Raw genomic sequence first — 25,314 nt, forward strand, 5'->3', positions numbered from 1 at the left:
AATAGAATTCTCATACCACTAGGTATTGCTTACAGCAAAAGTTGTCTGTCTGTCAGAGTGGGGCATGCCTGCCACTTCAGAGTTAACCTGTGTTTTCTATACTGTACAATGTAAAAAATAGATGGTAATATTCACAGAATAAGCACTACAGTACTATATTCCTGCTAGAAGGCATTTAGACAGGACTACAGTATATGCAATAAAAACACTTGGTTATGGATTTCCTAATTCTACAGTGTGGTACTATTTTTCACAAGGCATACAGACTTGGAGCATCTCAACGTAAGCTTGTAGTGACCGTTAGGCGGCTCAGAGAGGAAAAGTGACACTTTTGTGTGTTCCCGACTTGCACTGAATGCTGGGCAGCCGTCGGCAGAAGCCGACATGACTTTGTGTTGTGATTCTGTTTTCCTCAGGAAGTTCCAGGGCCTCGTCCAAGGTTATCGAGATCGCTAGTCGTGCTACCTGGTTTTATTCTCAGAGCCAGGAGCGACGTGGTGCCTGAACGAGGTGGTGGCCTCGGTGTCGCAGGGCGTGGGTCTCAGCGGACAGGACTCCTTTCCCTCCAGGTCACTGGGAGACACGGAGTTTTGAGACCTGCGATTTTGGCTGAAAAAGCTGCTTTGGAAATTGGCATCACCATCAGCGGGAAGATTTGTCGATGACTGGACTTCAGGGTACGGTTCCCCCTCCCGCCTCCCCCCTACCCCCCACCCTGTTATAACAGCTACATGGAACATGCCGGAGGATGCTGGGTGGCCAACTCAACCCAGGGGCCTGGGCTGGGGACGGACAGAAGCAGGACTGGTGCCAAAGATTCGTGTATGCACAGATTCTGTTTTCCCTTTGGGGGAGAGTGAGGGGCTGGGAAGAACAGACTAAGAGTACAGTTGTTTCAAAGAAACAGGCACTGCAGGAAACGAGGGGCGGGGTGCGTGGACCAAGTCCTAACCGGTGCAGAGATTCATATTTTGGTTCTACAGGAATCTAAGAACAAGAACGGATTTGTATTCTTGGAGAAGCACATACTAAAGAAGAAAATCCAGAGAAACCAAACGACTATGTACAATATCATATAGCATGTGTCCATGGCGGCGGGCTGGGTGGGGAGCTTCAGGTGGGGAGTTTTGGTTCTATTCGGAGAGAACACTTGTAGAGACTTTCTTCATCCATTACAAAAGATTGGTCCAGTAAATATTGGGTTACCTGAGAAAAGGAAAAGAGAAAAAGGAATGGCAGGGCGATGGGACCTCCATAATACTACGTGGACGTCGGGTGTCTCCCGGGAATCAGGCACTAGGGTGGAGGCAGGGAGGGGCGTCAGGCTTGCACATGAGGCAAAGATGCATTAAGCAGTGTTGTGTCTTTGCATTATTTTTCTTAGTATTATTTTTCGCCTTTTTTGTCTTCATAGTAATATAAAATCACATATAGTCAAAATTACTCTTGACCACCGTTTCTTTGGTTGAACATTAGGTGAAATATTTTGGGCTCATATTAAAAAATCATCTCTATCTATATATCTAAAATGTCAATTGTAGCATCTAGGTAGTGGATGTACGGGTGTTCACAATTCTTTCAATGTTTCTGTATGTTGGAAAAACGTACTTAAACACCAGGTTTATGTAACGCCGAGAGAGATTCACCCAAGAGAAGACAGCGGAAACTGAGGCCGTGGAAGGAAAGAGCCTCCCTTATTTTTCATCTCACGAGGCCCACTCCAGGGCAAAATCTCAGAGTGGAAAATCAGGAAGAGTCACCACGTGGACTCGATTACTCTCCTTCCTCCTCCCTCCCCACTTCACACTGCTCCCAGGTGTTTTGCTGGATTCCTGTGTGTTAAATGTACGATGAGAGATCAGAGCCCACATCTCATAGGCAAACCCCACCCGCCCTTCGAAAAGAATCTTTCCAAGGCTCATTGACTTGTCACGTTGTTTGGAGCCGAAGCTTCATGCTTTTTCCACAGAAACTCAGAGCAGAAAGAAGAAAACACATTATATTTCTTAGCACGTAATTGGGAATCTTCTGATAGCTGCTTGAGAAAAATCAAGTCTTTGTCGCGAGCATCTTTGCTAATGGACCCTCTGCTACTGTGAGGGACAGAACCGGCTTCCTAGGATGCTGATCATCAGTCACAGATGAAGTGATTATTGTGTCTGATTGATTAATGGCTCTCACCCAGCACCTCTAGGAAGACAACCTCAGATACCACCGTCTAGATTAACCCATATCCACTGATAAAGACATGGCGATTTTACAGCCATGTGAAATAGACCAGACTTTTATAAATAGCTAGTAGCTTCCTGTGAACAGCCCTTTCTAGAGCCCAAAATCTCAACCCTCCCAAACACTCTGGGAATCAGCAGACTGGTTAGTTAGTTTCCTCTGTCATGAGCATTTGTTTCCCTAAAAATTTTGCTTTAGCAGGAGACTGGCAGCAAATACCACCACTGCAAAGCTGTTAAGGAAAAGAGTCTGAAGGGCAGTAACATTTATTTGTATTGCATATGGAGCTCGAGGGCTAGTTTAAGAAGGGACCGAGGCCTAATACAGTGCCTGGCACAGAATACATGCTCAGTAAATACTTGAGCGAATGAATGAACAAGGAAAAAGTGGCACAATTGGTTAACCTACTGATTTTTCTTCTCTTTGTGGCTATCAGCTATTAGACAGATAGTGAGTTCACAGAACATGGCAGGAAACAGGGCAAGTCTATCACAAAGGAAAGTAGAAGGGAAAAATACCAAGAGCTTGATTTTCTGGTATGCTCAGGAGTGTGTCTGGAGCTGGATATTTTTTGTGAACTGCAAACTAGGAGGTTAAGAAGCTGGATGGGAAGCAAATACATCTCTGGGCAGCGTAAAAAAGTCATAGGATTTGGAGCCAGAGTCTGGATTAGCAAATCCCAGTTATTTTAACTGTAAAATGGGGCTAACGGCACAGGGTTTGAGTAGTGAAATGAGACTAACATGCCAACCTCTCTCCATACAGCCCCACCATCTTTTAAAAAATGCATATTAATCCAGTCCTGTAAGCTCCTTTCAGGGCTTCCCACTCTCCTTAGGACACGGCTCCCAGAGCCTTCTAGAAGCCCACAGTCCCACCTGGTTCAGGCTTGTCTGAGGCTACTCATAGCAGCCATCTGCGGCCTCTGTGCTTCTCAGTTGGGCCCTGTCCCCCAACCCCAATACAGGCCCCTGGATTCACACTCTCACAGCACTCTCTGATTACCGAATGTACAAGGTGTTTTTTCCCCACCTTGCCTATAGCAGCAAAAGACTGAAACAACCTAAATGTCCATCAGTATAGAGGATCGAATAAATACATGAATTTCTCTGCAGCCGTAAGGAAGAAGGAGAATGCCTCTGCCTCAACAGGAAATATCTCCAAGATGTGTTATTTAGGGAAAAAAGAATGATGCTGAAGCAATGTATAGTATGCTATAGTATACACTATAGTAAAAAAAAGTTGGGGTGTGTTTGCACACACACAGAAAAAATGGGTGATACAGTTGGCTTTGGGAGAGGAACTTGCAGGCTGGGGGACTTTTTGCTGTGTGCCCTTTCTAGCTGTGAATTTTGAAACTGGTGAGCATTTTGAAAAGATCTGATAAACACTGCCTCTCCTGCCTCAGGGGAGGTCAGACATGATTATAAACCATCCCATGGCAGGTAAAAATCAGACAGGAGCTGCAAGATTAGCACAGGCGCAGTCCAAAGGAGGGGGAACTCAGGGAGGGTCAGGGGACAGGGGACAGGGAGGGTTTCCTGAAAGAGAGGGCCCAGGGAACTCAGGGGCAGAAAGTGGTTGGGTGTGGAGCGGAAAAGGCAGGAAGGAAGGCAGTGCAGCCAGAGCACTTGTGAAAAAGCGGAAGTGACTGAAAATGCTGCCAGCTTACCTTTGCTTGGTGCTCTATTTTGTAGGCAGTTTGTTGAAACTGGCGAATCTCTCGGATGATATGGGATATCTGCAGGAAGGAAGGAGGGGTTTAGAAGACAGCTTTCTCTTAGTACACCCTCCCCCGACCCCCCCCCCCCATGCCACAGAACAGAAGGGGCATCAACAGCCATGTCTGCAGTCAGTCTCTTAATTCACCTCCTAGGAGACCCCACTGAGGCAGCATGAGTTTCTTTAAGTTATAACATAGAGTATAAGTTATAACATAGAGTATTTGTCCTTCTCTGACTTATTTCACTAAGCATAATACCCTCTAGGTCCATCCACATTGTTGCAGATGGCAGAATTTCATGCAATTTATTTATTTATTGAACTATAGTTGATGTACAATATTATATAAGTTACAGGTGCACAATGTAGTGATTCACAATTTTTGAAGGTTAAACTCCACTTATAGCTATTATAAAATATTGGCTATATTCACCGTGTTGTACAACATAACCTTGTAGCTTATTTTACACATAATATTGGGTTGGCAAAAAAGTTCATTCGGTTTCAAGTAAAGACACATTTTTCATTTTTACCAAGAACTTTATTGAACAATGTATTCAGTAACCGAACGAACTTTTTGGCCAAACCAATAGTTTGTACCTCCTAGAATTTCCTTCTTTTTTATGGCTGAATAACATTCCTCTTTCTCCGTGTGTGTGTGTGTGTGTGTGTGTGTGTGTGTGTGTGTATGTGTTTGTATATACCACATCTTCTTTATCCAGTCACATAATCTATAAAAATACTGAATTACTATGTCATATACCTGAAACTATCACAATATTGTAAATGAACTATACTTCAATAAAAAAGATGCATATTCTGAAAGGTAAAAGGTATATTTAGTAGGATCACATGATAGATGATGAAGAAAGAATTGTTTTAAAGACTCAGAGATAATACAGTAAAAGAAAATTACCAATCATATTCTCTGAGTGATGAAAATAAATGAGTGATTTTTGTTGCTAAAAAAAAAAAGAATCTATAGGTTAATTATACTATGTGATTGAGAGAAAAACATATCATTTGATCAGTGGTGCTGGCTTATCCAACATCCTAAAACAGCCCCCATCAATTCCAGCAATAGCTAAAGGCCTCTGCCACTTTCTACGTGCCCACCATGTGCAAGACCACACAAAGGGGCTCCCCCATCCTGTTCCCAGGTCGGTGCTGCCAACTTGCCTTTGACAGAGAAACCTTACCTATTAAACAAAATCTCAGGAGGAACCCCATGACACAGAACCGATACAAATAGAGGCTCTCTAGTTGGAGTGAGAAGACGAGAAGTTTGGCTGGAAAGCAGGCACCCTGCTGGAAGGATCCTCATCTCCCCTCCCAGGGCCTAGACTCCTCTGGGGAAATTGGAAACCTACTTGCTTAGGAGGTGCTGCAGAAATGATTTTGCTGCGGCCACATAACGCAAGTGCTTATCTGAACAACAATGGATGGGGCGCGAATAAAGGGGCAGGCTTTGGAGTCAGACAGACTTGGGCCCCAGACCCGGCTCTGCCTTTTCCTTAGGGGTGACCTTGGGCTGGTGATTGATTACTCCAAGCCTCAGCCTGCTCACCTGTAAGGTGGAGAATAATAAAAGCACCCACCCCTCAGACTGCGGGCATTAAAGGAGGAGATGCAGGTAGAGCTGGCTCAGGGCCTGCCAGATGCGAGCTGCTCGTTTGAGGAAGTGACTATTCTTACTGGAGAAGCTGGGTTCAGGCTCCCCAGGGCGTGTGCCGCGTCCAGTCAGCCAGGACTGTCGGGCACAGCTTGGGTGAGCCCGGGGCTTGGGTCTGGGTTTTGATGTTCCCCCCACCCCTGCCCCGCTCTGCTGTGGGGAACGCACCATTCTCATCTTGGAGAAGTTGACCAGGCCATCCTCCGTGTAGTTGGGCGTCCCCTCTTCGATGAAGGCCAGGTCAGTGAGGTACATCCCCAGGTAAGGGACACAGGGTGGGTCACAACTTTGAAGCAAATGGCATTAACAGAAGTTTTTCACTTAAAAACTCGAGCCTCTACCAAGAACAGAACACCCCGCATGCATCTCTCGCTTTGCTGGAGGGAAAGGGATTTCTATTCGCCAAGAATAATAGCAGCTCTTGGGGCTCGGATTGCCAGCTGGGTGTGAGAGTCAGTCCTCCGGGGTGGTGGGGGTGACATGGTGCCTGCTGGGGCCTGGGGCGTCTCAATCAATCACCCCTCCCACCCCAAGCCAGAAGGCCCTCCTCTACCTCTCCGCTCTCCCTCCCGGATGGAGCGCTGGGGCTTGGCCGCCAGCCCCCTCCCAGCTCGCCTTTCCTTCCTGTCTCTCCACTGAAACTCTCCATCCCAATCCCGCCCTAGAATCACATCCTGCGGGGCTTCACAACACCATGCCCATTCCTGCCAGTCACCACCAGCCACCCCACCCAGCCCCTTGTCTCTTTCTTTCCCCAAGACTTCTCTGCCTTTACTTCTTCCCCATTTGGATCTCTGCCCACCCAAGCACTGGGCTGCCAGCGAAGGAAACCCTTGCCCTCTGAGATCACCATCCTGGATTTGGCTTCTGGGCGGGGGGGTTGGGTGAGACGGCTCCCACGATCGGAGGCTCCTGGGGGATGGCTTTCATGGAGATGGCACTCAGCAGTATGGGCCGGACCTCTCTGATCTGTGGCTCTGAAGCAGGGGCTCCTGTTACTGTTCCTGCACAACTTGTTCTGGTGCCTCTGGGTGGGGTGCTAGGTTAAGGGGGTGATTCTGTGATGGGTCCAGTGGTCACTCTACTCTGGCAGAGCTCCAGATAGTTCGCCCAGGGGACCCCTCACACAGTGCTCCGCAGCCTCCTCTCAGCTCAGCACACAGGTACAGGGACCCTCCTTTCTAGCCCATCTCACCTTTGTCTCCTGTGGCAGTCCTGCCACTCCAGAGGAAGGGGAGGCAGGGAGGATGGTAGAGCAAGAACAGAAACCTGGCCTCTGTCCCTTGCCTGCTTGCTGTGTGACCCTAGGTCAGTTCTTTCCCTCTCTGGCCCTCAGGTTCCCCTCGTACCAGAGAACTGATGTTAGCTAAGACAATTTTAGGTGATTTGAGAGTTGATTTTAGGTGATGCCCAGACACTGTTTAAATAAATTGATTCATATGATAAGAAACATTAGATTTTCACTCCCTCCTCCCCCCCACTGCTCAAGGAGAGAGCTCATTTGGTGACAGCATAGCTTTGACACTTTCTAACAAGTGCCATTTTCCTCTTTTTTCCTTTTTGAACAAATAGTAACAGGTCTCACTCAGGAAACACCAGGATCTGGCCAGAATTTCATATTATTTTGATTTCACTGTATTTATTTTTTTATGGTAACCTTGTGTATTTATGGCAAATACGCTGGTTTCCCATTTGCTGTCATGATATAGAGTTTTCCTTCTTATTTAAATGTATTTCTGGGAAATAGTGAGTTACTTTAAAGGAGACCATTAAGTAAATGCAAATATAGCTGACACATGGGTATGGCAAAGTCTTGAAGGAGGTGGATGCTTGGAGTTTGGGAAACAGTGAGCAGGAGAAATGTTTTTTGAACTGTCGGTCTTGACCCTGTCATGGGTGTTAAAACCAATTTGGTGAGTGTTGACCAGATTTTTTTAAAAATTAAAAAAAAAGAGAATAGAGGATATCTGGGTTCATTGCATGGACTAAAATTGCTTTGTGAAATTTTTGTTCCTGTTATGCATATATGCATTTGTATATAGGGTCACACTGTCAAATGTAATTTTTTTTTTTTTTTTTTTACTGTGAGTTGTGAAAAAGAAAAAAAAGCAAGAATCCTACTGGTCACTGGCAGACCTCTCTGGGTCCTTCTGGCCAGTATAGTCCATGATTGCTACATGCCTGGCTTTGCATTTCCTTTCCGTCAAACTCCAAGTCTGGAGCACAGGCTGGTGGATCTGACGGAGAAAGAGTTCAAAGGTCTGAGCAGCCGCTCTGGAGCTGGAGGGCCGAGGCAGTGTGCTGACCGGCAGGTTCTGGCGGGCGCCGCACTCTCCCTGCCCTTGATGGGAACCAGGTAGCCTGCAGAGCTCGAAGGACCTCTTATCTCAGATAGAGGCAGAAGGGGAGGCCGGGTGCTGCTCGCTGCCTGTGAATGACTGAAGGACGCAGGGTGTTTCTGGATGCCTCACAGGGCCTCTGACCACCCAGACCAATGAAAGAAGTCTGGGAGTCCTCTGGTCACTGAGGTGGATCTCCCTGAGGTATTTACTGGGGTTTCTGATCCAGTTGTGGAAAGGTGATGGACGGGCAATTTAGTCACTGCGAGTAGCACTGCCAGCCCCAGCACCAAACTCTGTTCCTGTTTGCTACCTTCACGGTGAGGGGTCCAGGGAACACCACCCTTAATTCAGTCATGTACACACACACACGCACACCCAACCAACCAAAATCCAGAGCCACGTAGGTAAATATATGGGGCTGTCGGAGTGGCCCGTGTAGGGGGCGGTGGGGACAGGTGTGGGGTACACGGGGCTGGTGGAGGGCCCCCAAAGGGCACCACGAGGCAGACCATGCTGAGCATCTGAGCGAGCAGGGGAGCACGGTAGGGGCTTCGTGTAGGCAAAACACCCAACCTATGGCTAGCTCTGAACTTTCCATGTGGTCATCTGGCCCCTGTCAGGAGGGATCCAGCCTTGCCCTGGATCAGGGCGGGGCCAACAAGGCTGAAATGAGGGGGGGCTTCCTCGTTCGGCAGAGCCCCGCCATGCCTGTGTCTGACGTTTCAGGGAGCAGAAAGAAAAGTGCCCCATCCCCCATCCTAAAAGCTGTGCTCCTGGTGTTCCGGGCAGCGCCTAGACGTGGTGACACCTGGCATCTGGATCTTGTCTGTGGTTGTTTGGGGCCCCCGCACTTGATGTTTCTACCAAGAAATTCCTGCTGATGTCAAGGGGGATGAAAGAAATTAACTGTTACCGGCAACTGAAAGCGAGATGCCGCTGCCCCAGGGGCACTCCACCAGACCCCAGGAAACAGGCGGTGACAGGACGGGTCAGCCCTCTCCTCCACCCCGCCCCAGCCGTGGGATGGGCTGCTCTCCCTTACAGGTCTCAGTTCTGGCATGGGGTGCAGGGAAATCAGGTACGCAGGTTATGGGGAAAAAAAAAAAATTTTTTTTTTTTTTTTTTTTTGGCAATGTGTTGGCAGTGTGGGTGGGGCTCGGGGTCCAGTCTTACTTTCTGCCTCCTGGATACACCCTGCTCTGTTGTCTCATTAGCAAGAGACTGGGCTTTGCTCTGTGGCCACAGACAGAAAATAAAGATGGAAACGGGTATTTGGTCTTGTCGGAGCCCCTGAGACTCTGGAACTCCGGGACTCTGGATCCATCATATCCACGTAGATAGATGGATGTCCCCCCCTTTGGAGGTGGTTGCGGGGTGACCTGCTGGTCCGCTAGCAGACTCGCCCCTCCAGAGCTGTTCCCATCCTCCACTGACGGGAACAGAGGGGAAGGGCTTTCATGGCAGCAGCTAACAGTGAGAGCCCGGTCCCTGCGTTCCTTCCGTGGGCATCCTATTCAAGCTAAAGACAAAGGTGCAGATGAGCCCATCAGAGTAGATGGACGGGCAAAACTGGAACTGGCCCCCAAAGAGCTGGTGACCACATTTTACTGCCGAACGTAGTTAGCCCTCAGCCAAATGTTGTTGGCTGGAGCTGTGGGAAGGTTCTGGTCTCTGGGCAGCTGAGAGGAGGGGACAGTCTCGTGGGTTGGACCAGGGTGTGGTGTGGGGAATGAGAAGAGGAGATAATGTCCATCTGGGAGCGCACGGGCAGGGGACTGAAGCATTGTAGGTGGGCCAGGGGATATTTAAGAGAGTGGCCGGGGACGGGAGGGAGGATTTGGGGGTAAAGGGAAAAGGTCACGTGCTAGCCCGGGTGCTGGCACAAGGCTGAATGATATAATGACAGGCGAAAAAGGATGCCCAGGACATCAGAATGGGTCTGAGGACCTACACGGTGGGGTCCGTCATGGGCTCCTTGTCTGGGTGGGTCACCAGCTGTGCCCACCACCTCACTCTACTGCCTCCGGCCCGTCCCCTGCCTGGTGAGACGACCCCCAAACCCTAACACAACACCGCTCTAAGTATAAACCTTAGTGCCTCCGAAGAAAGAGTGCAGAAACGTTTGCCCCAATCTGTCCTTCCCCTGCCTGGCTTGGCCTGTATCTCCATAAGGCAGGAACCTGGTTTGCATAAAGGTCTTAGCGCCCAGATGCCCGAAGGCCACCTCCGCCCCGTGGGGCAGGGAGCAGAGGCGTCTGGGAGAGGCACTTACATAGGCCCACGGGTAACCTGAAAGAGGGAAGACAGTCAGGATGGGGACTTGGACAGAATGGGGGACCACGGACGCAGCGGAGGCAGCGGCGGCGGTGGGCGAGGAAGCCATGTGAAGGAGGCTGATGGGGCAGCACGCTGCGGGCGGACGGACAGGTTGGTGAATGCACGGGGGGGCAGCTCCCCACAAGCACCGTCCACGGGGGCTCCGCGGAGCCCAGGCGGAGGAGAGACGGCCGGACAGCACAGATGGGTGGAACATCTGTCTGAGGACACAAATAAAGTGGAGATGGTCAAGGCAATGGCACACGGAGCTGGCACAAGGGACAGACCAGGTACGGCAGGAAGAAAACGAGAAAGGCAGACGAGGCTGGCAGGGCGGGTGTGTGGTGTGTCAGAGCCACCGGCGAGGCTGGAGGTGCTGGGTGGTCGCGGACTTCAGTGGCCTTGTACTGGCAGTGATCACGTGATCCCTCGCGGAAGGGAGGAAAGGCATTCCTGGGCTCTATAAGGAGCCGGGACCCTAGGGGTCTCCCAGGGTCTCTCCAAAGTCCAGCGAGTAGCCAGCCAGGCAGGGGGAGAGAGGGTGAGGGCCAGCCCAACGGGGCACACGTTCAAGTGCCCGAGGGGAACACAGGGGCAGAGACTAGTGGAGAAACCCCAAGTGCGCATCTAACCAGAGGGAGCAAAATCCCCATTTCACGTGCGTACGTGGCCACAGCGTGTACCAACGGGCCGAGTCACCGCTGCCCTGGGAGAGCTGGCCTGGACGCTCATGGGAGGTAACCTTGGGCAAACCACAGAGCACTGGCCTGGGAGGCCAGCCTGGGCCAAAGCCCGGCTCTGTCACCACAGCCCCAAATCCTTGGGCCAGCCACTAACTCCTCAGCGTCTTGTCTGGAGAAACATCATGGGAGAATCTGTCTCACAACAGTCGTCCTCAACAGGGGCGATTTTGCCTCCCTGAGGATATCTGGCCATGTCTGGAGACCTCCTCGGTTGTCATAACTGGGGGGGCGGGGCGGACACTGGCATTTCATGGGTAGAGGCCAGGGATGTTGCTAAACATCCTTCTATGCACAGGACAGTCCCCACGACAAAAACTGTTCTGGTCTAGGGACCTCCCTGGTGGTCCAGTGGTTAAGACTCTGCACTTCCACTGCAGGGGGCGCAGGCTTGATCCCTGGTTGGGGAACTAAGATCCCACATGCCGCGTGGTGTGGCAAAAAAAAAAAAAAAAATCCTGGTCTAAAGGACAGGAGGGCCGAGGTTGAGAAGGCCCACCTCACAGGCAGTGTTAATGGGGCTGCACACACCATGGCCAGGCAGGGCACAAACTTTGCAAACTGTAAGGTGTAAATTACTGGTAAAACCGTATTTCTTTGATTCCAAGATGCCATTGTGTGTAAAATGCACTCTTGTCTTGATGACTAATTATCCAGTACAAAAAGGAAACACAATCATACAAAATAAACACACTGACTGTGAGATGTATCCTGATGTCAGAAATGGTAAAATGTAAAATAAAATGTGCATTTTGGAATCAAGGAATCCGGCACCACTATTATCATCATCACAGCTACTGCATGTCTCAAGACTATTCCTGTGCCTCTCCTGGGAAATGCCCTGACACCTTGGAATTTCTCTGGTAGATGATGGAGGACAAAGCTGACCTGCCCTGGGGGTCTGGGATGTGTAGGGGTCGGTCTTGTGGGTAGACAGATGGACAGACAGACAGACAGACCTCCTGCTCCAGCCAGTGGTGGCACGTGAATGCCTCTGCAGTGTGGTTCTACAATTTAAAAAATAATGGTGACAAAATGACACACACTTACTTTTTCAGAGCTTCTCTCAGATTCTTAAATCTGCCCTCTGACGACACAAGCTTTTGGAGCTTATCAATCAAAGCTTTTGTCTAGAAGGAATTAGAAGTATTTACTAGCACATAGCACACATCAAGGCCCGTGACTCTGGCCCACACTCCAGGGCTTCGCTTTGCCTCCTCGAGATAGGGCACGGGGATTTGGGGACTTTCTGGGTCTAGGGACTTGACCCTGAACTCCTGAGGAGGCAGACATGGATCTTTGTTTTGCTTGCCCATGTTCATACATCTTTCAGAAACATGGGAGTAGGGTCAGGAGGGTCCAAGTGTCAGGGTCCTGAGACCTGGGTGGTTGGGAAGGACTTGGCCAGGGTAACTCCAAGGAGCCGGGCCCAGTACGGGGTATGGCCGATGTTTCATCATCATGATCTTTCTCGTGACTGTACCCAAAGGATGTGACCATCTTCTCATACCTTCACTTTGATATATCAGGAGCACCACCCAAATTTAAGAATCAAGAAAAAAAGATGGCAGATGAACTGATCATCAAAGGAGAAAAGACTTTGATGGAGAAGAGGAAACCCTGCAGCAAAGGGTCCCATCTGCCAAATGACCAGGCCAGGCCCTGCCCACATATCAGGCCGGAGCAACCTGGGTGGCTGGAGTTTGTCTTAAGGGACCAGGTGTGTGCCACAGAGCGTGTCCTGGGTGCTTCTTCTCCTGCATGACCTGGAGAACCCCTTCACCTCTGAGGTCCTCAGCGCCCTCATTCATAAAACGGTGAGATGACTAGTGACCGCCTTTCCAGCTCTAATCCTCAGAATCCAGAACGTAGTTGAGAAACCGGGCCGGAGACCAGCCGTGCATCTTATTACCAGAGGGGCTAGTCAGCCTGGAGGGGATACTGGCCACAGAGGCCAAGTACACCCCTGATCTTTGGGTCTAATTTTTATCTGAGAAACCTGCCTGCAGAAAACGACAAGCTAAATCTTCCTTCTGATGGAAGAAGAGGTCAGTGTGTACTCTTCAAGGAGAAAGGATGGCAGAGTACACCGATCTGCTCGGTCCCTCCTATCAATCCGAAGTCTTGTCGCCTCGTTTGGACTGACCCTGCTCAAAGCAAAAATTTATTCTGGATCTGGTGAAAGAGCCGCAGGCCAGGATGGAACAAGCCCCACCAAGCCAAGGGCAGATGATTCTGCTTTCACCTGAGATGACCCTTCTCAGACGCCCAGGCCAACCTCCACCCCAGGCTCTCAGCTGCCCTCCTGCACTTAATCTCTTTCCAGAGCTGTGCTCTTGCGTCCTCTTCTTTCCCCTCCACCTGCAGAGACATGAGATGCTGCAGCTTGAGGCCAGATGTGGGGTCTGAGTGTCCAGAGCCCTCAGCGGGCTCTATCGCCCACCCTCAGCATGCCCGTGGGCAAGTTACCACTCCACTCACTTTGCTAGGTTTTGACTTTCGTATCTGCAAAATGGGAGGGTAGGTCCAGGTGTTCCTGGACAAGGGCAATACTTGTTCAGACGGTCCAGAATTGTGGGTGACGTAGAAGCTACACAGCCACATAGCTCGAGGTGAAGCATCACCACGCTTAGAGACCATGGAAATGTACACAGGATATTCTGGTGGGTGGGGTTTTTGCATACACTTGGGGCCAATTTGTGGCTCTGAGCTGGGCACACTTTGATTTCTTCCGCACCTGTGTGCTTACTTGAGGTGTGTGTCTGCTCCTCTTCGGGTTGTTGCTCTCGGTCCAGGAAGGAGATTTGTATCCTGGGAGGCCACTGGATTTTCCCAGCTGCTGCTCAGAAAGTGTGTTCTGACTTGAAGCAGCTCAAGCATCTTCTGGCCATGCCAGGAGCTTCCATCCTTTGAGGCTCACTGGGATAGCAGGCCCCCTGGGGCCTTGGGCATCTCTGCTGGAGTATGGACACCAGTGGGCCGAAATATGGGGGCACTTGGAATATGTCTCTGAAACCAGAGACCAAGCAAGGAGCCTGCCTTGGAAATAGTGTCAGGAAGAAAGATGACTATATATGGCCTCTTAAATACCATCCTTTCCTGTTCACCAAACAAGACTTCTGGATGGCCAAGGCTGCTCCTTCCAAAAAAGCCAAGAACTATTGTTAGTCAAAGAGAGGCTTATGTCTCTACTGAAATCCAACCATTCCAGGGAGAGGAAACACATATAACTGCATTAGTCATCTGCATCATCCTCTGGAGATGCATCATCTGATCCTTTCCTGAGGGGAAGTTTTATTTTCAAAGAGGATGGGAAGAGAGGTTGGAAGAAGAAAGGGGAGGGACCGGACATCCCAAACTAATTCTGAATCCCTGACTCTTGCGTAGGCTAGACTGGACTTGGACACATGATTTTCTGCTTTGGGCCGGCACATTTAAGGGAATGATAAAAAAAAACAGCTGCTGAGGCTACATTTCAGGTTGGTCTAAGAAATGTGGCCATCTTGGCCTATGGGATACCTGCAGAGGGACAGCGAACTGTTCCTGGTTGGTGTTGACCAGGCCACGGCCATGGCTACCCAGAAGCTCTTGGAGCCGGGCGCTATGCAGACGGACAACTATAGCACAAACTGAAGGGCTGGGAGAAGCCAGTGGGGTCCAGTCTGCCATAGAAGGTGCAGGCCTAGATGTGCTTTCAGAGGCATCTTTGATTTTTGGACCAGGCTGGCTGGCCCTAGGTCCTGAATGACATCCTGGAAGGCAGGCCAGGTCACACACCTTGACCTTTAACTGCCCTCCATTTGCACACTCTCCTAAGAGAATGGAAGACTTCAGGATGGTCAAGGCAGTTCCCTCCCAACTCTATGACAAGGGTGATGCTGGGGAATGAAGCCAAGAAATTCCCACACCCCCAGAAATGGGGTAAGAAGATGGAGCCTGGTCTGTGGGCTTCTAGAAAAGATGACATCATTCTGATGGAATAGGGCAGGAGAAGAAAGATGCTGACCTGAAATGGGTCCCTCAGACTCTGCCCATAGCCATGTCTGAACCTCGACAGGCTGATCAGCCTAGATGACTTAGAGGTTCTGTGGCAGCCTTGCTCAACCCCTGACTTCAGGAGTTCATGACACTGTGTGCCACGTGTGGCCAGATGTGCCTGCTCACCTGAGCTCCCGCACTTCCAGCCTCTGTTCTTTCTAGAAGCCCGCTCACAAGAGAGACATCTTCTGGTTTTCGTCCTGACCCTGGCATCTCTGTGTGCTAAGCAAGAGGCCCAGCCTCACTGGATGGAAGGGGTCCTTTGCAGTCCTGCTGTAATCTGGAGCTGCAGTGATTGGCTGGCAGCGGAAGGGCAGCAGAGATGTCCCAGGGCTGTCCTGAGATTGGCTGCTTATCTAAGTAGGAGGGATTTATGGACCTGCTGCCTGCCTGGGGAGTAGAATCATGCCCTGCCATTGGCATGAGGAGAGTAGTGAGGAGCAGGGGAGAAACAGAACTATGAGCGGGGTAAGTCCAGACCGGTCCAGATGGGACAGGCCCCTTGGAGACCCTGGGCCCCACACAGCCCACCTGGCTGTAGGACCAGAGACACGATAAAGTTACTGGTGCCTTTGGAGGCTTACCCTGTCCCTTGGTGGTCACTGTCCAGCTTTCTGCCAACATGCAGGCTGGGGCTGGGACATCCAGTGCACCCAGAAAGGAGGTGGCCTAAGTGTCCCGTTGTGCCCTCCTTTCAGGAGAGCTGCCTCCTCATGACCCCAGGGCAAGGAGCTTTATTCCTGAGGAAGATTCCACCTTATGGTTTTTCAGAATCAGGTTCTGAGTGAATAAAGATCAAGCCCATATTTAAGATCACATACTATCTAATGGGTAACAGGGACAAGTTAACTCTCTGGGGGCCAGAAGGGCTGGTGAAATCAACATCCGAGGAAAGGACTTGCAGGATCATCTGGCCACCATCTCGGTAACCTGCAGATCTGGACTGAGATCCCCAAGAAGTCACCACTCTTTTGTCCAGACTCAAGGAAAAGAGTGTTGGGACCAATAATCACTGTCCTATATCCCACTCTGGTGTATTGATTATTAAAGTGGGAAGTAAAGTCCCACAGGGTCCTAGTGCCACATCCGTTGGCCTGACATCTGGTCCCAGGTGAAATAGGAGAAGAGGTTCTCTGTTTTACCTGGGAGTACTGGCCCTCACCCTGTCCTTCATCCACCTATGGATGGTGGCCCTCTGGTCTCTCCGCCCCAGCCCCAGCCCAGACCATCAGGCCAAGCTGGCTTCCTGCCCGCACCTGCTTAGAGACTTTGAGCCACGTCTTTTTCAGCCGGAAGATTGCGCTCCGGTTCATGGATGAGGTGATCTCCAGAACAGCATTGTAGTTGTGTAAGCATCGGCATATGTCAGCCACGGCCACCCACTTCTCGATGGCGCTCACCCTCGCATTGATGTCCTCATTGCGGATGATTTCTGAAGCAATCAAGTTACTGATCTTTAAGCCCATGCAATAAGATAAGAAAAAAGTAAAACGAGTAAGTATTGTAAAGATGATAAATCACCATTATTTGCAGATTAAATGATTGTCTGTTTGAAAATTCCTCAAAGAATGAATTGGAAAACTGCCAGAACAACCAACAGAGCTCATTAGGGTAGCTGGTTAAAGACTCAATACACAAAAATAATTTTTTTAAATATATTAGCAATACCAATTAGAAAATACAATGAAAAAGATACCATCTTCAAAATACCAGTGGGAATCTGTAAATTACCTGGGACCTGTAATGAGAACTATGTAGGATGCTACATGAAAAATAAATAAAAATACTTTTTATTACCAAAGGTAATAAAAGAACCGATTAATGAAGAAAAAGATTAGATTCCAAAATGGAAATGTAAATATGTCTTTTTTCAAAACTAATATACAAGTTTAATGCAATCCAATAAAACATGCAATGGGTGTTACCTTGAAAACTTGACAAAGTAATTCTGAGGTTTATCCGGAAGAACAGAGAGTTAGAAGAGCCAAGCTCTGAGGGAAACTCCCACCATACAACTAAAGCTTGGAGAGGACACACACTTTGGGGCATCCCTGGTCTCATATATCCAAGGACTACTCTACCCCTGCACAGCAAACAATCACATACACACAAACAAACTAAATGTAGACTGGACCTGGAGCAGCCAGGGGGTAGGAAGCTGGGGCCAAAACATCAGGGAGCTACAACCGCAAGGAACTGGGGCAGCAGGAAATAGTGGACCTCCCTGTACATTTCTTTGCAATCTCCTGTGAATCAATAATTATTTTAAAATAAAAAGTACAAAAAACACAACTTGTTATTAAAAAAATAAAGGTGATTAAAGGACAGTTACCGATGAATAGAAATTGTAGGGCTTTACCACCCAGAAATATTCTTCTTTAGAAAAATTTCTAAAGGATGTATATAAAGAAGAATGAATTATAAAACTATTTAAGAAGGGAAAACTACTGAAGAGAATCAGGGAGGAATGGTAGTATAAAATAGCACACATATTATAAGCCTTAATTAAATTGAAGTAGTATTTTTTTCCATAAAGAAAGCACGAATTCAAAACAGTTTTACATGTTATATAACTTTTTTAAAGGAATAGAGTGGTCAAATCTTCCAGAGAAGAGAGAAAAAAGGAATACCTGCCAATTTATTCTATGAAGCCAGTACAATCTTGATACCAAAACCAGATACAGAAAATACAAGAAGGAAAAATTACACATCCATTTGTTTAATATAACATGAATATTTTAGATTTGTCCATGGAACACAAGGATGGTTGAATATTAGAGAAAAATCTGTAACTGTCATTCATCACATCAACAGATTTAAAGGAGAAAAACCATACGACCATCTCAATAGATGCAGAAAAAATTTTGATAAAATGCAGTATTCATTTATAGTAAAAACCATTAGCAAACAAGGAATAAGAAAAAGAATTTCTTTAACTTGATAAAGAAACAAACATTATCCTAAGCAGGTAAATATTAGAAGCATTCTCTTTAAAACCAAGAACAAGATTCACTATCACCATTTCTGTTGAACACTGTCATAAAGGGCCAGGTCTGGAGGCACCCAGGGTGCAAGTGCATGCACCCGAGGGTAAACAGTCCCTTAAATTTTGCCCCCTGAGCACCTCTTTCAACTTACCCTAGTTCTAGCCCTGATACTGGAGATCCTAGCCAGTACCAATCAATAAGATAAAGAATTAAAGACAACAGGGCTGGGAAACAGCAAAGACAAAACCAAACCAAACCCTGTGTCAAGGAGAGACTAAGAAACAGAGTTTCAGGCCATGAACATCACCTTCAAAGAGGTACACATGCTGTGCACCTGAAAACAAAGGTGGATTTTAACAGTGATGGCCAAATGCCAGGTAGCAATGAGGGTAGCCCTCTGGAGGTGGATTGTGTGGGTTCAAAGCAGGCTCTCCTGCTGATGACTGGGGGTGAAATTTAACTTCCTTGAGCCTCGGTTTCTTCATCCATAACAGAGAATTAGACAAAAATGAGAATAACAGGATTAAATGAGATGATGCTTACGAAACCCTTGGCATAGTGCTTGGCACATGGTCAACATTCAATAAATGCTCACTTCATATTCTCACCTTTTACTTATGTGAGTCCTGGGCACACACTGGGGGAGGGGGGGGAGAGGGAGGGACTTTTTTTTTTGGCCACGCCATGTGGCATGTGGGATCTTAGCTCCCCGACTGGGGATGGAACTCACGCCCCCTGCGTTGGAAGCGTGGAGTCCTAACCACTGGACCGCCAGGGAAGTCCCCGGAGAGGGGCTTTTTTTGCTGCCTGGTGCTGTGGTTGAACTTTTGGGTCGGGCGTCATCTGACTCAGGCCTTGTGTGTGTTTCCTGGGGCCTCGCCCACATCCATCGCTTCCTCTCTCCTGCTATACATCCTGCTCTCCATTCTGCGGCTGTGTTCCCTGTCGGGCTCCTCCCCCGAGCTGCAATACCTGGGTCCTCCTTGTTTCCTCCTGGCTGCCAAGGACCTTCCCAGGATGAGGGTCCACCCCTGGCTGTGCTTGACATGATGCGGCCTTGACCAGGCGGTCAGGACAAGTGGACTCACGTGCCTCCACTTCCGGCCGTCAAAAGCTCTTGTGTTGATGGTTAAATTCATCAACAGAGGAATGAAGATGCCGAGTGCAAATGCCCTCAAGGCTGTCACAAGGCTGTCACAAGGCTGGGGGTGGACGGGTCCCTGCGGTTGCAGGGGTTGGAGCTTGGGCAAATGTGGGGAAGTTGCCAGGAATGATTTCTTCCTTCTGTCTGGGGCTGTACAGCAGAGGAAGGCCACGAGCTACCAGACACTGGTCAGGAGACCTCAGGCATCTGCCCTTCAGAGTCTCGGTTTCTTTGTATCTAAAGTGTGATAACAGCCCCCATCTTTTAGGATGGGCGTGAGCTTTAAATGAAATTATCATGCCCATGAATCACAGAGCTGGAGAGGACCCAGGTGGTCTGGTTTTAGCCAGGTGTACAGCCCGTTCAGAGGGTCTCACCGAAGAGAAACCTGCAGAGAAAGGCACTGCACCCGCTCCCCCACCCCCATACTCACATCATTGAAATGCTTAGTGGTTTTCATGATATAAGGGGTCCTTTCATTCTTTTCCAGTTTCATCCATCCTTGTCCGAAGAACTCCCTGTAGGAAGTAAGGGAGAAACCCAGGGTGGATGAGGTTAGTTTTGCCTTGCTGATTTCTTTGCTTTGAGTTCTCTGCTTTCTGAAGTTGTCATTTCTGGGGAGTAACTTTCTGCAGAGCCCTCGAGAGGAAGGGACCCTGGGGTCAGGTCTAGCTCTGCCTCGTACCAGCTGTGTGGCTTCGGGTAAGCCCTTGATATCTCGGGGCCTCAGCTTCCTCATCTGTGAAATGGGAACAGTGACAATACTTTTCTTACAGGGTTATCGTGAGGCTGAAATGAGATATGGTGTGATGGGCACATCAGATCTTGTTTTGGATCTTGTTTCTGAATGGGAGAACTCCTGTTTTAAAGTCACCTTGCAGAAGCTGGTCTGTAGAACAGGGAGGACAGAAGGCCACAAAAAAGGGCCAGGTGGAAGTATAAAGGAGCTTGCAAGCCAAGCCAGCAGCGTGTTCTGGTAATGGTGACCTCATGGGACCATAGACCATCCAGGCCTCCAGGAGAAGCTCCTTATTTGATAGTGACTGTGAGAGTGACCTGGACAGAGTTCCATGGGCAGGAGGGAGCGATAACTACTGCCAGAAATAACTGCTGTCTCTACATGCAGGAGATGCGGCAGGTTTCTAAAATGCCGACACTCTCTGTCTAGGTGAGGTAGTGTCCCAGTCAGTGGGGGCCTCTGTGTGTGCCAGCTGGGGCTGCCTTTCTGGAAAGCAGAGATCAAAAGTCCTACAGTGATTCATAACCTCAGAAGCAGTGATCCCAATTTCAGGAAACTATTCTAGGACAATTGTCAGAAATTCAGAGACATATTTAGTTACAAGGAGGTTTACCACAGCTTTAAATATAAAAGTGAAAACTGGAAACAAGCCCACTGCTTAGTGCACTGCTGGGGAATACTGTGCACTTATTAAAAAGGGTGTCTTTACAGATATCATTTTGGTGTATCGTTAGGCGAATAAAGGGTGGTACAAAATTATGTAGGTGGTACAGTTATGACGAACACCTGGGGGTGATTGACTACAGGCCAGAGCAGGTAACAACCAGGCCTTGGGGCTGCTTCAAAGTCCAGAGTATCCCCCCAGAGTCTGCTCCTGCACATGCATACACACCGACACACTCATGCGTGTGTGCACATTTGCTCACATGTGCATGTGTGCACACACGTGAACACATACTCCTTTTCTAGACCTCCAGGAAAGGAGCGCCGAATTAGAGATGCTTCTGGAAAAGTGTGTGTGTGTGTGTGTGCGCGCATGGGCACGTGCATGTAGCTGGTAGGTAAGGACGGAACTTGGGGACGGGAAAGGGGACAGGGGTCCTCTCTCATCCCTGCCGGCACATGCATTTTTGTTTCAAGCTGTGGAGAATCAATCCATGCAGCTCTGGAAATCTACTGCGCATGCTTCAGGGATGGGGATTCAGCCAAAGACGGTGCCCGAGGAGGAAGGGCGGGGTGTCTGGCACCTGCACCCACTCACTCATAAGGGATCTTCTTGAAGACCAGGTGGTCCAACAGGGTCAGCTGCTCCGCGATCTCCAGGGCTGAGTGGTTTTCAAAGGGCTCGGCCGTCACGCCTTCAGCCTGAGAGGAGCAAGGTCCCAGTTAGGCCCATGAGGGACACCTTCTGGCTTTTTGGCCACTTCTTGGAGGGCATCTCCACCTCGATTCTGGTGAGTGGGTGGGTGGGGCGTGACTGGGGAGGCCCCCCACGGGCAGACCTGCCGAGGGGAGATGAGGACGGGACGGAGGGTGCTGGGAGCCAGTGTCTGTCGTGCCCCGTGTGTGTGTGTGTGTTTGTGTGTATGTGTGTATGCGTGCACACGCAGGCCTGTGCTGTGCTTCAGGAACACTCGTTTGGTCATCACTTATCCCCAGAGCATGGATAACAGAGGCATCCAGAGATTAATGACTAGCCCAAGGCAATCAGCCAGAAACAGGCCGACTGAGACCGGAACCCACGCCATCTGACTCCAGGCTGTGATCTGTCTCTCCCTTCAGGTCCTGTCTGGGTCCACAACTGGCTCCATAAAATTTCTTTTTTTTTTTTTTTGGCTGTGCTGCGTGGTGTGCAGCTTGTAGGATTTGTGGGATCTTAGTTCCCCAACTGGGATTGAACCCGGGCCCTCGGCAGTGAGAGCGTGTAGCCCTAACCACTGGACCTCCAGGGAATTCCCCATAAAATTTCCTTTTAAATTTCATTAGCAGAGAAGAACTCACCGGTGTGATTACCTCCTGGGACAGTGTCCCCGTCCTGTGCCCAGAAGACAACTGTCTGCCTTAGTCCTGGGTACCATGCCCCTGCCCCCAGGGCCACAATGGATACCACCTTTAAAGGTGACCACTACCTGAGCCCCCCGATCAGAGGAAATCCTCGGCAAGCACTGGCTAGGGGACCAGTGTCCCCATGGCAGGGATTAGACAAGAGGATGCCCAGGGCACAAAGGCCTCTGGAAAGTCTGCTGGATCTGGGAGAGGCTGGAGGGAGCTAGAGAAAATAGGGGGAGGGGACAACGGTGCAGTCTTGGGAAGTCAGGACCAAGGACTCCCCTGTTCTCCCCCTTGGGGCCAGCTGGGCTGCGTGGGAGGAGAGGGGCCAGCTACCCTGCCCAGAGGGCCCGGCCAGCCGGCTGAGCCCCTGGAAGCTGCACTGATCACAGGGAAAGTGGGGGTGACCCCGAATCAAGGCAACAAGCCCCCCCTCCTGGACGGAGTCTCTCCTTCCCACTTCTCGGCAAACAGTCATCCAGAACTGCCCTGCCAGGTCCTCGCGAGACACCAGAGACAGAAAGACCAGAAAACACGTCTCTGGCTTCAGGAGCTCCAGTCACAGGACCAGAGCAGGGACAGAGTGTGGGAAAGCCGAGGAAAGGGCTCCTACTCCAGCCTCTGCGTGGTGTGTGTGGTGTGTATGTGTGGTGTGTGTGTGGTGTGTGTGTGTGATGTGGTGTGTGTGTGTGTGGTGTGTGTGTGGTGTGTGTGTGTGTGGTGTGTGATGTGTGTGTGGTGTGTGTGATGTGTGTGGTGTGGTGGTGTGTGTGTGGTGTGTGTGTGCGTGTGGTGTGTGCGTGTGGTGTGTGTGGTGTGTGTGTGGGGTTTGTGTGTGTGTGTGGTGTGTGTGGTGTGCATGGTGTGTGTGTGGGGTTTGTGTGTGTGTGGTGTGTGTGGTGTGCATGGTGTGTGTGTGGGGTTTGTGTGTGTGTGGTGTGTGTGTGTGTGTGGTGTGTGCGTGTGGTGTGCGTGGTGTGTGTGTGGGGTTTGTGTGTGTGTGTGTGGTGTGGTGTGTGTGTGTGTGGTGTGGTGTGTGTGTGTGTGTGGTGTGTGTGTGTGTGTGTGTGGTGTGTGTGTGTGGTGTCTGGTGTGTGTGCATGGGGTGTGTGTGTGTGTGCGTGTGGTGTGTGTGTGTGGTGTGTGTGTGTGTGGTGTGTGTGTGTGTGTGGTGTGTGTGTGGTGTCTGGTGTGTGTGCATGGGGTGTGTGTGTGTGCGTGTGGTGTGTGCGTGTGGTGTGTGTGTGTGGTGTGTGTGTGTGTGTGGTGTGTGTGGTGTGTGGTGTGTGTGGTGTGTGTGTGTGGTGTGTGTGGTATGTGTGTGTGGTGTGTGTGTGTGTGGGGTTTGTGTGTGTGTGTGTGGTGTGGTGTGTGTGTGTGTGGTGTGGTGTGTGTGTGTGTGTGTGGTGTGTGTGTGTGTGTGGTGTGTGTGTGTGGTGTCTGGTGTGTGTGCATGGGGTGTGTGTGTGTGTGGTGTGTGGTGTGTGTGTGTGTGGTGTGTGTGCGTGTGGTGTGTGTGTGTGGTGTGTGTGTGTGTGGTGTGTGTGTGTGGTGTGTGGTGTGTGTGTGTGTGTGTGTGGTGTGTGGTGTGTGTGTGTGTGGTGTGTGTGTGTGTGGTGTGTGTGTGTGTGGTGTGTGTGTGGTGTGTGTGGTGTGTGGTGTGTGTGTGCGTGTGGTGTGGTGTGTGTGTGGGGTGTGTGTGTGTGTGTGTGTGTGCATGGGGTGTGTGTGTGTGGTGTGTGTGTGTGTGTGTGTGTGTATGTGTGGTGTGTGTGTGTGGTGTGTGTGGTGTGTGGTGTGTGTGTGCGTGTGGTGTGGTGTGTGTGTGGGGTGTGTGTGTGTGTGTGTGGGGTGTGTGTGTGTGTGTGTGTCTGGTGTGTGTGCATGGGGTGTGTGTGTGTGGTGTGTGTGTGGTCTGTGTGGTGTGTGTGGTGTTTGTGTGTGTGTGTGGTGTGGTGTGTGTGGTGAGGGTCCATGCATCCCCCCTGACACAGTCACCCCGGGCCAGGAACGCTCTGTGCAGAAGCCCAGGTGCAGGAGCCTGGGTGTGAGGGACACGATGCCAACAGGAGATGACAAGTTCTCGGGAAGGCAGCGGGGACGTGGGGACGAGAGCAGCAGGTGCCACCTGGGACACCGTGTTGCAGGGTCACGACCCTCATGGGGAGGAGCCCCCGCCTCTGAAGCAGGGCGGCAGGCGGGGAGCTCAGCCCGCTCCTGAAGGCCCAGGATGGCTGAACTGTCAGGACCAAGGGCCGGGCTGGGCCTGGGGAGCGGCCTGCGAGCCAGGGTGGGGTGGCCCAGTGGCCGGGGGCACTGAGCGCTGCGGAGAGGCCCAGCAGGAGGAGTGCTGGGCAAGGAGGAGGGGCGGCTCCTCCTGCTTCCTCCTGGCATGGCCAGGCGAGGGCTGAGCCTGGCAGCAGAGGCTTGGAAAGCCGTCACAGCAGGAAGCCCTCCTGCTCTCTGCTCTCTGCTCTCTGGTGAGGCCGTGGGGCCTCCTCCACACTGGACGTGCCCCTTGCAGGCCCTCTGGCCTCTGGGAACCAGGTCAGGGCCGGGGGCAGTTCGGCGGGCAGTGCTTTGTTCTGGAAGAGCCTCAGCTCTTCATGAAGGAACAAGAGGCCCTCAGGCTCTTGAGGGGTAAACATTCCAGTCGGGCCCCTGCTGGGAAACAAGAGCAGGGTGTAGCTGCTCCCCTGAGCTTCCCTGCGGGGGCCCATGCGGCTTCCTGGGGTGCCAGCCCTGCTTGCTGCTCTCAGGGGCCAGGCGCAGGCAGGGTGCCAGTGTTCCATGGATGGCCTCACCCACCCCCCGAGCAGGGAGAACCAGCTCCGGGAGTCAGGGGAGGGGCAAGAGGAGAGCGGCGGGCTCAGAACCCGGAGGCCTAAGTCCTCACACTGGCTACTTGGGACAGAATGGACGTCACTCGGCCAGTCTGAGAAGTGAGCCAGCAGGGGCCGAGGGGCCCGCACGGTCTCCACCTCCCGGGAGGTCAGAGTTGGCCTTGAGCTTCCTTGGCTGCAGTGGTGGATGGCAGGGGCCCGGGGCTCTGGGGTGGCTCGTGGTGGCACGTCATCAACCTGGAAATAAAAGTAGGCCCAGCCAGGCCCTGGAAGCACACAGACCATCGTCCCCTTCCACCGCATGGAACGCTACCGTGAGCTCTGCCCGGGGTCCCCTCATTTCTAGGCAGGTGACCAACTGCATCCTGTCCCCTCCGGGTGAGGCAGTGTGGCGTGTGCAAATGAGTTCTGAGTGCGAACACCAGCTCCGCCACTTAGCATAACCTGGGCTGGGTCGCTCCCCTTACCCCTGCCTCAGCTACCTCCTCTCGAA

The 25,314-nt window shown here is 50.7% G+C and overlaps 1 protein-coding gene across 1 annotated transcript in view; it reads right to left on the minus strand.

The window, feature by feature from the left end:
* Positions 1 to 1,112: 1,112 nt before the first annotated feature.
* The window catches only part of RASGRF1 (Ras protein specific guanine nucleotide releasing factor 1), a 106,809-nt gene continuing 82,607 nt past the window's right edge, over positions 1,113 to 25,314 (minus strand). The window contains exons 21-27 of the mRNA XM_059915342.1: positions 21,191 to 21,294; positions 19,624 to 19,708; positions 16,316 to 16,513; positions 12,072 to 12,151; positions 5,792 to 5,909; positions 3,902 to 3,970; positions 1,113 to 1,206 (exon numbers count right to left, since the gene is read on the minus strand). Coding sequence (XP_059771325.1) covers positions 1,114 to 1,206; positions 3,902 to 3,970; positions 5,792 to 5,909; positions 12,072 to 12,151; positions 16,316 to 16,513; positions 19,624 to 19,708; positions 21,191 to 21,294 — 747 coding nt within the window. The 3' untranslated portion in view covers position 1,113. The remainder of the gene's footprint in view (positions 1,207 to 3,901; positions 3,971 to 5,791; positions 5,910 to 12,071; positions 12,152 to 16,315; positions 16,514 to 19,623; positions 19,709 to 21,190; positions 21,295 to 25,314) is intronic.

The sequence above is a fragment of the Balaenoptera ricei genome, chromosome 2 (assembly GCF_028023285.1).
Source record: "Balaenoptera ricei isolate mBalRic1 chromosome 2, mBalRic1.hap2, whole genome shotgun sequence".
Lineage (NCBI taxonomy): Eukaryota > Metazoa > Chordata > Mammalia > Artiodactyla > Balaenopteridae > Balaenoptera > Balaenoptera ricei.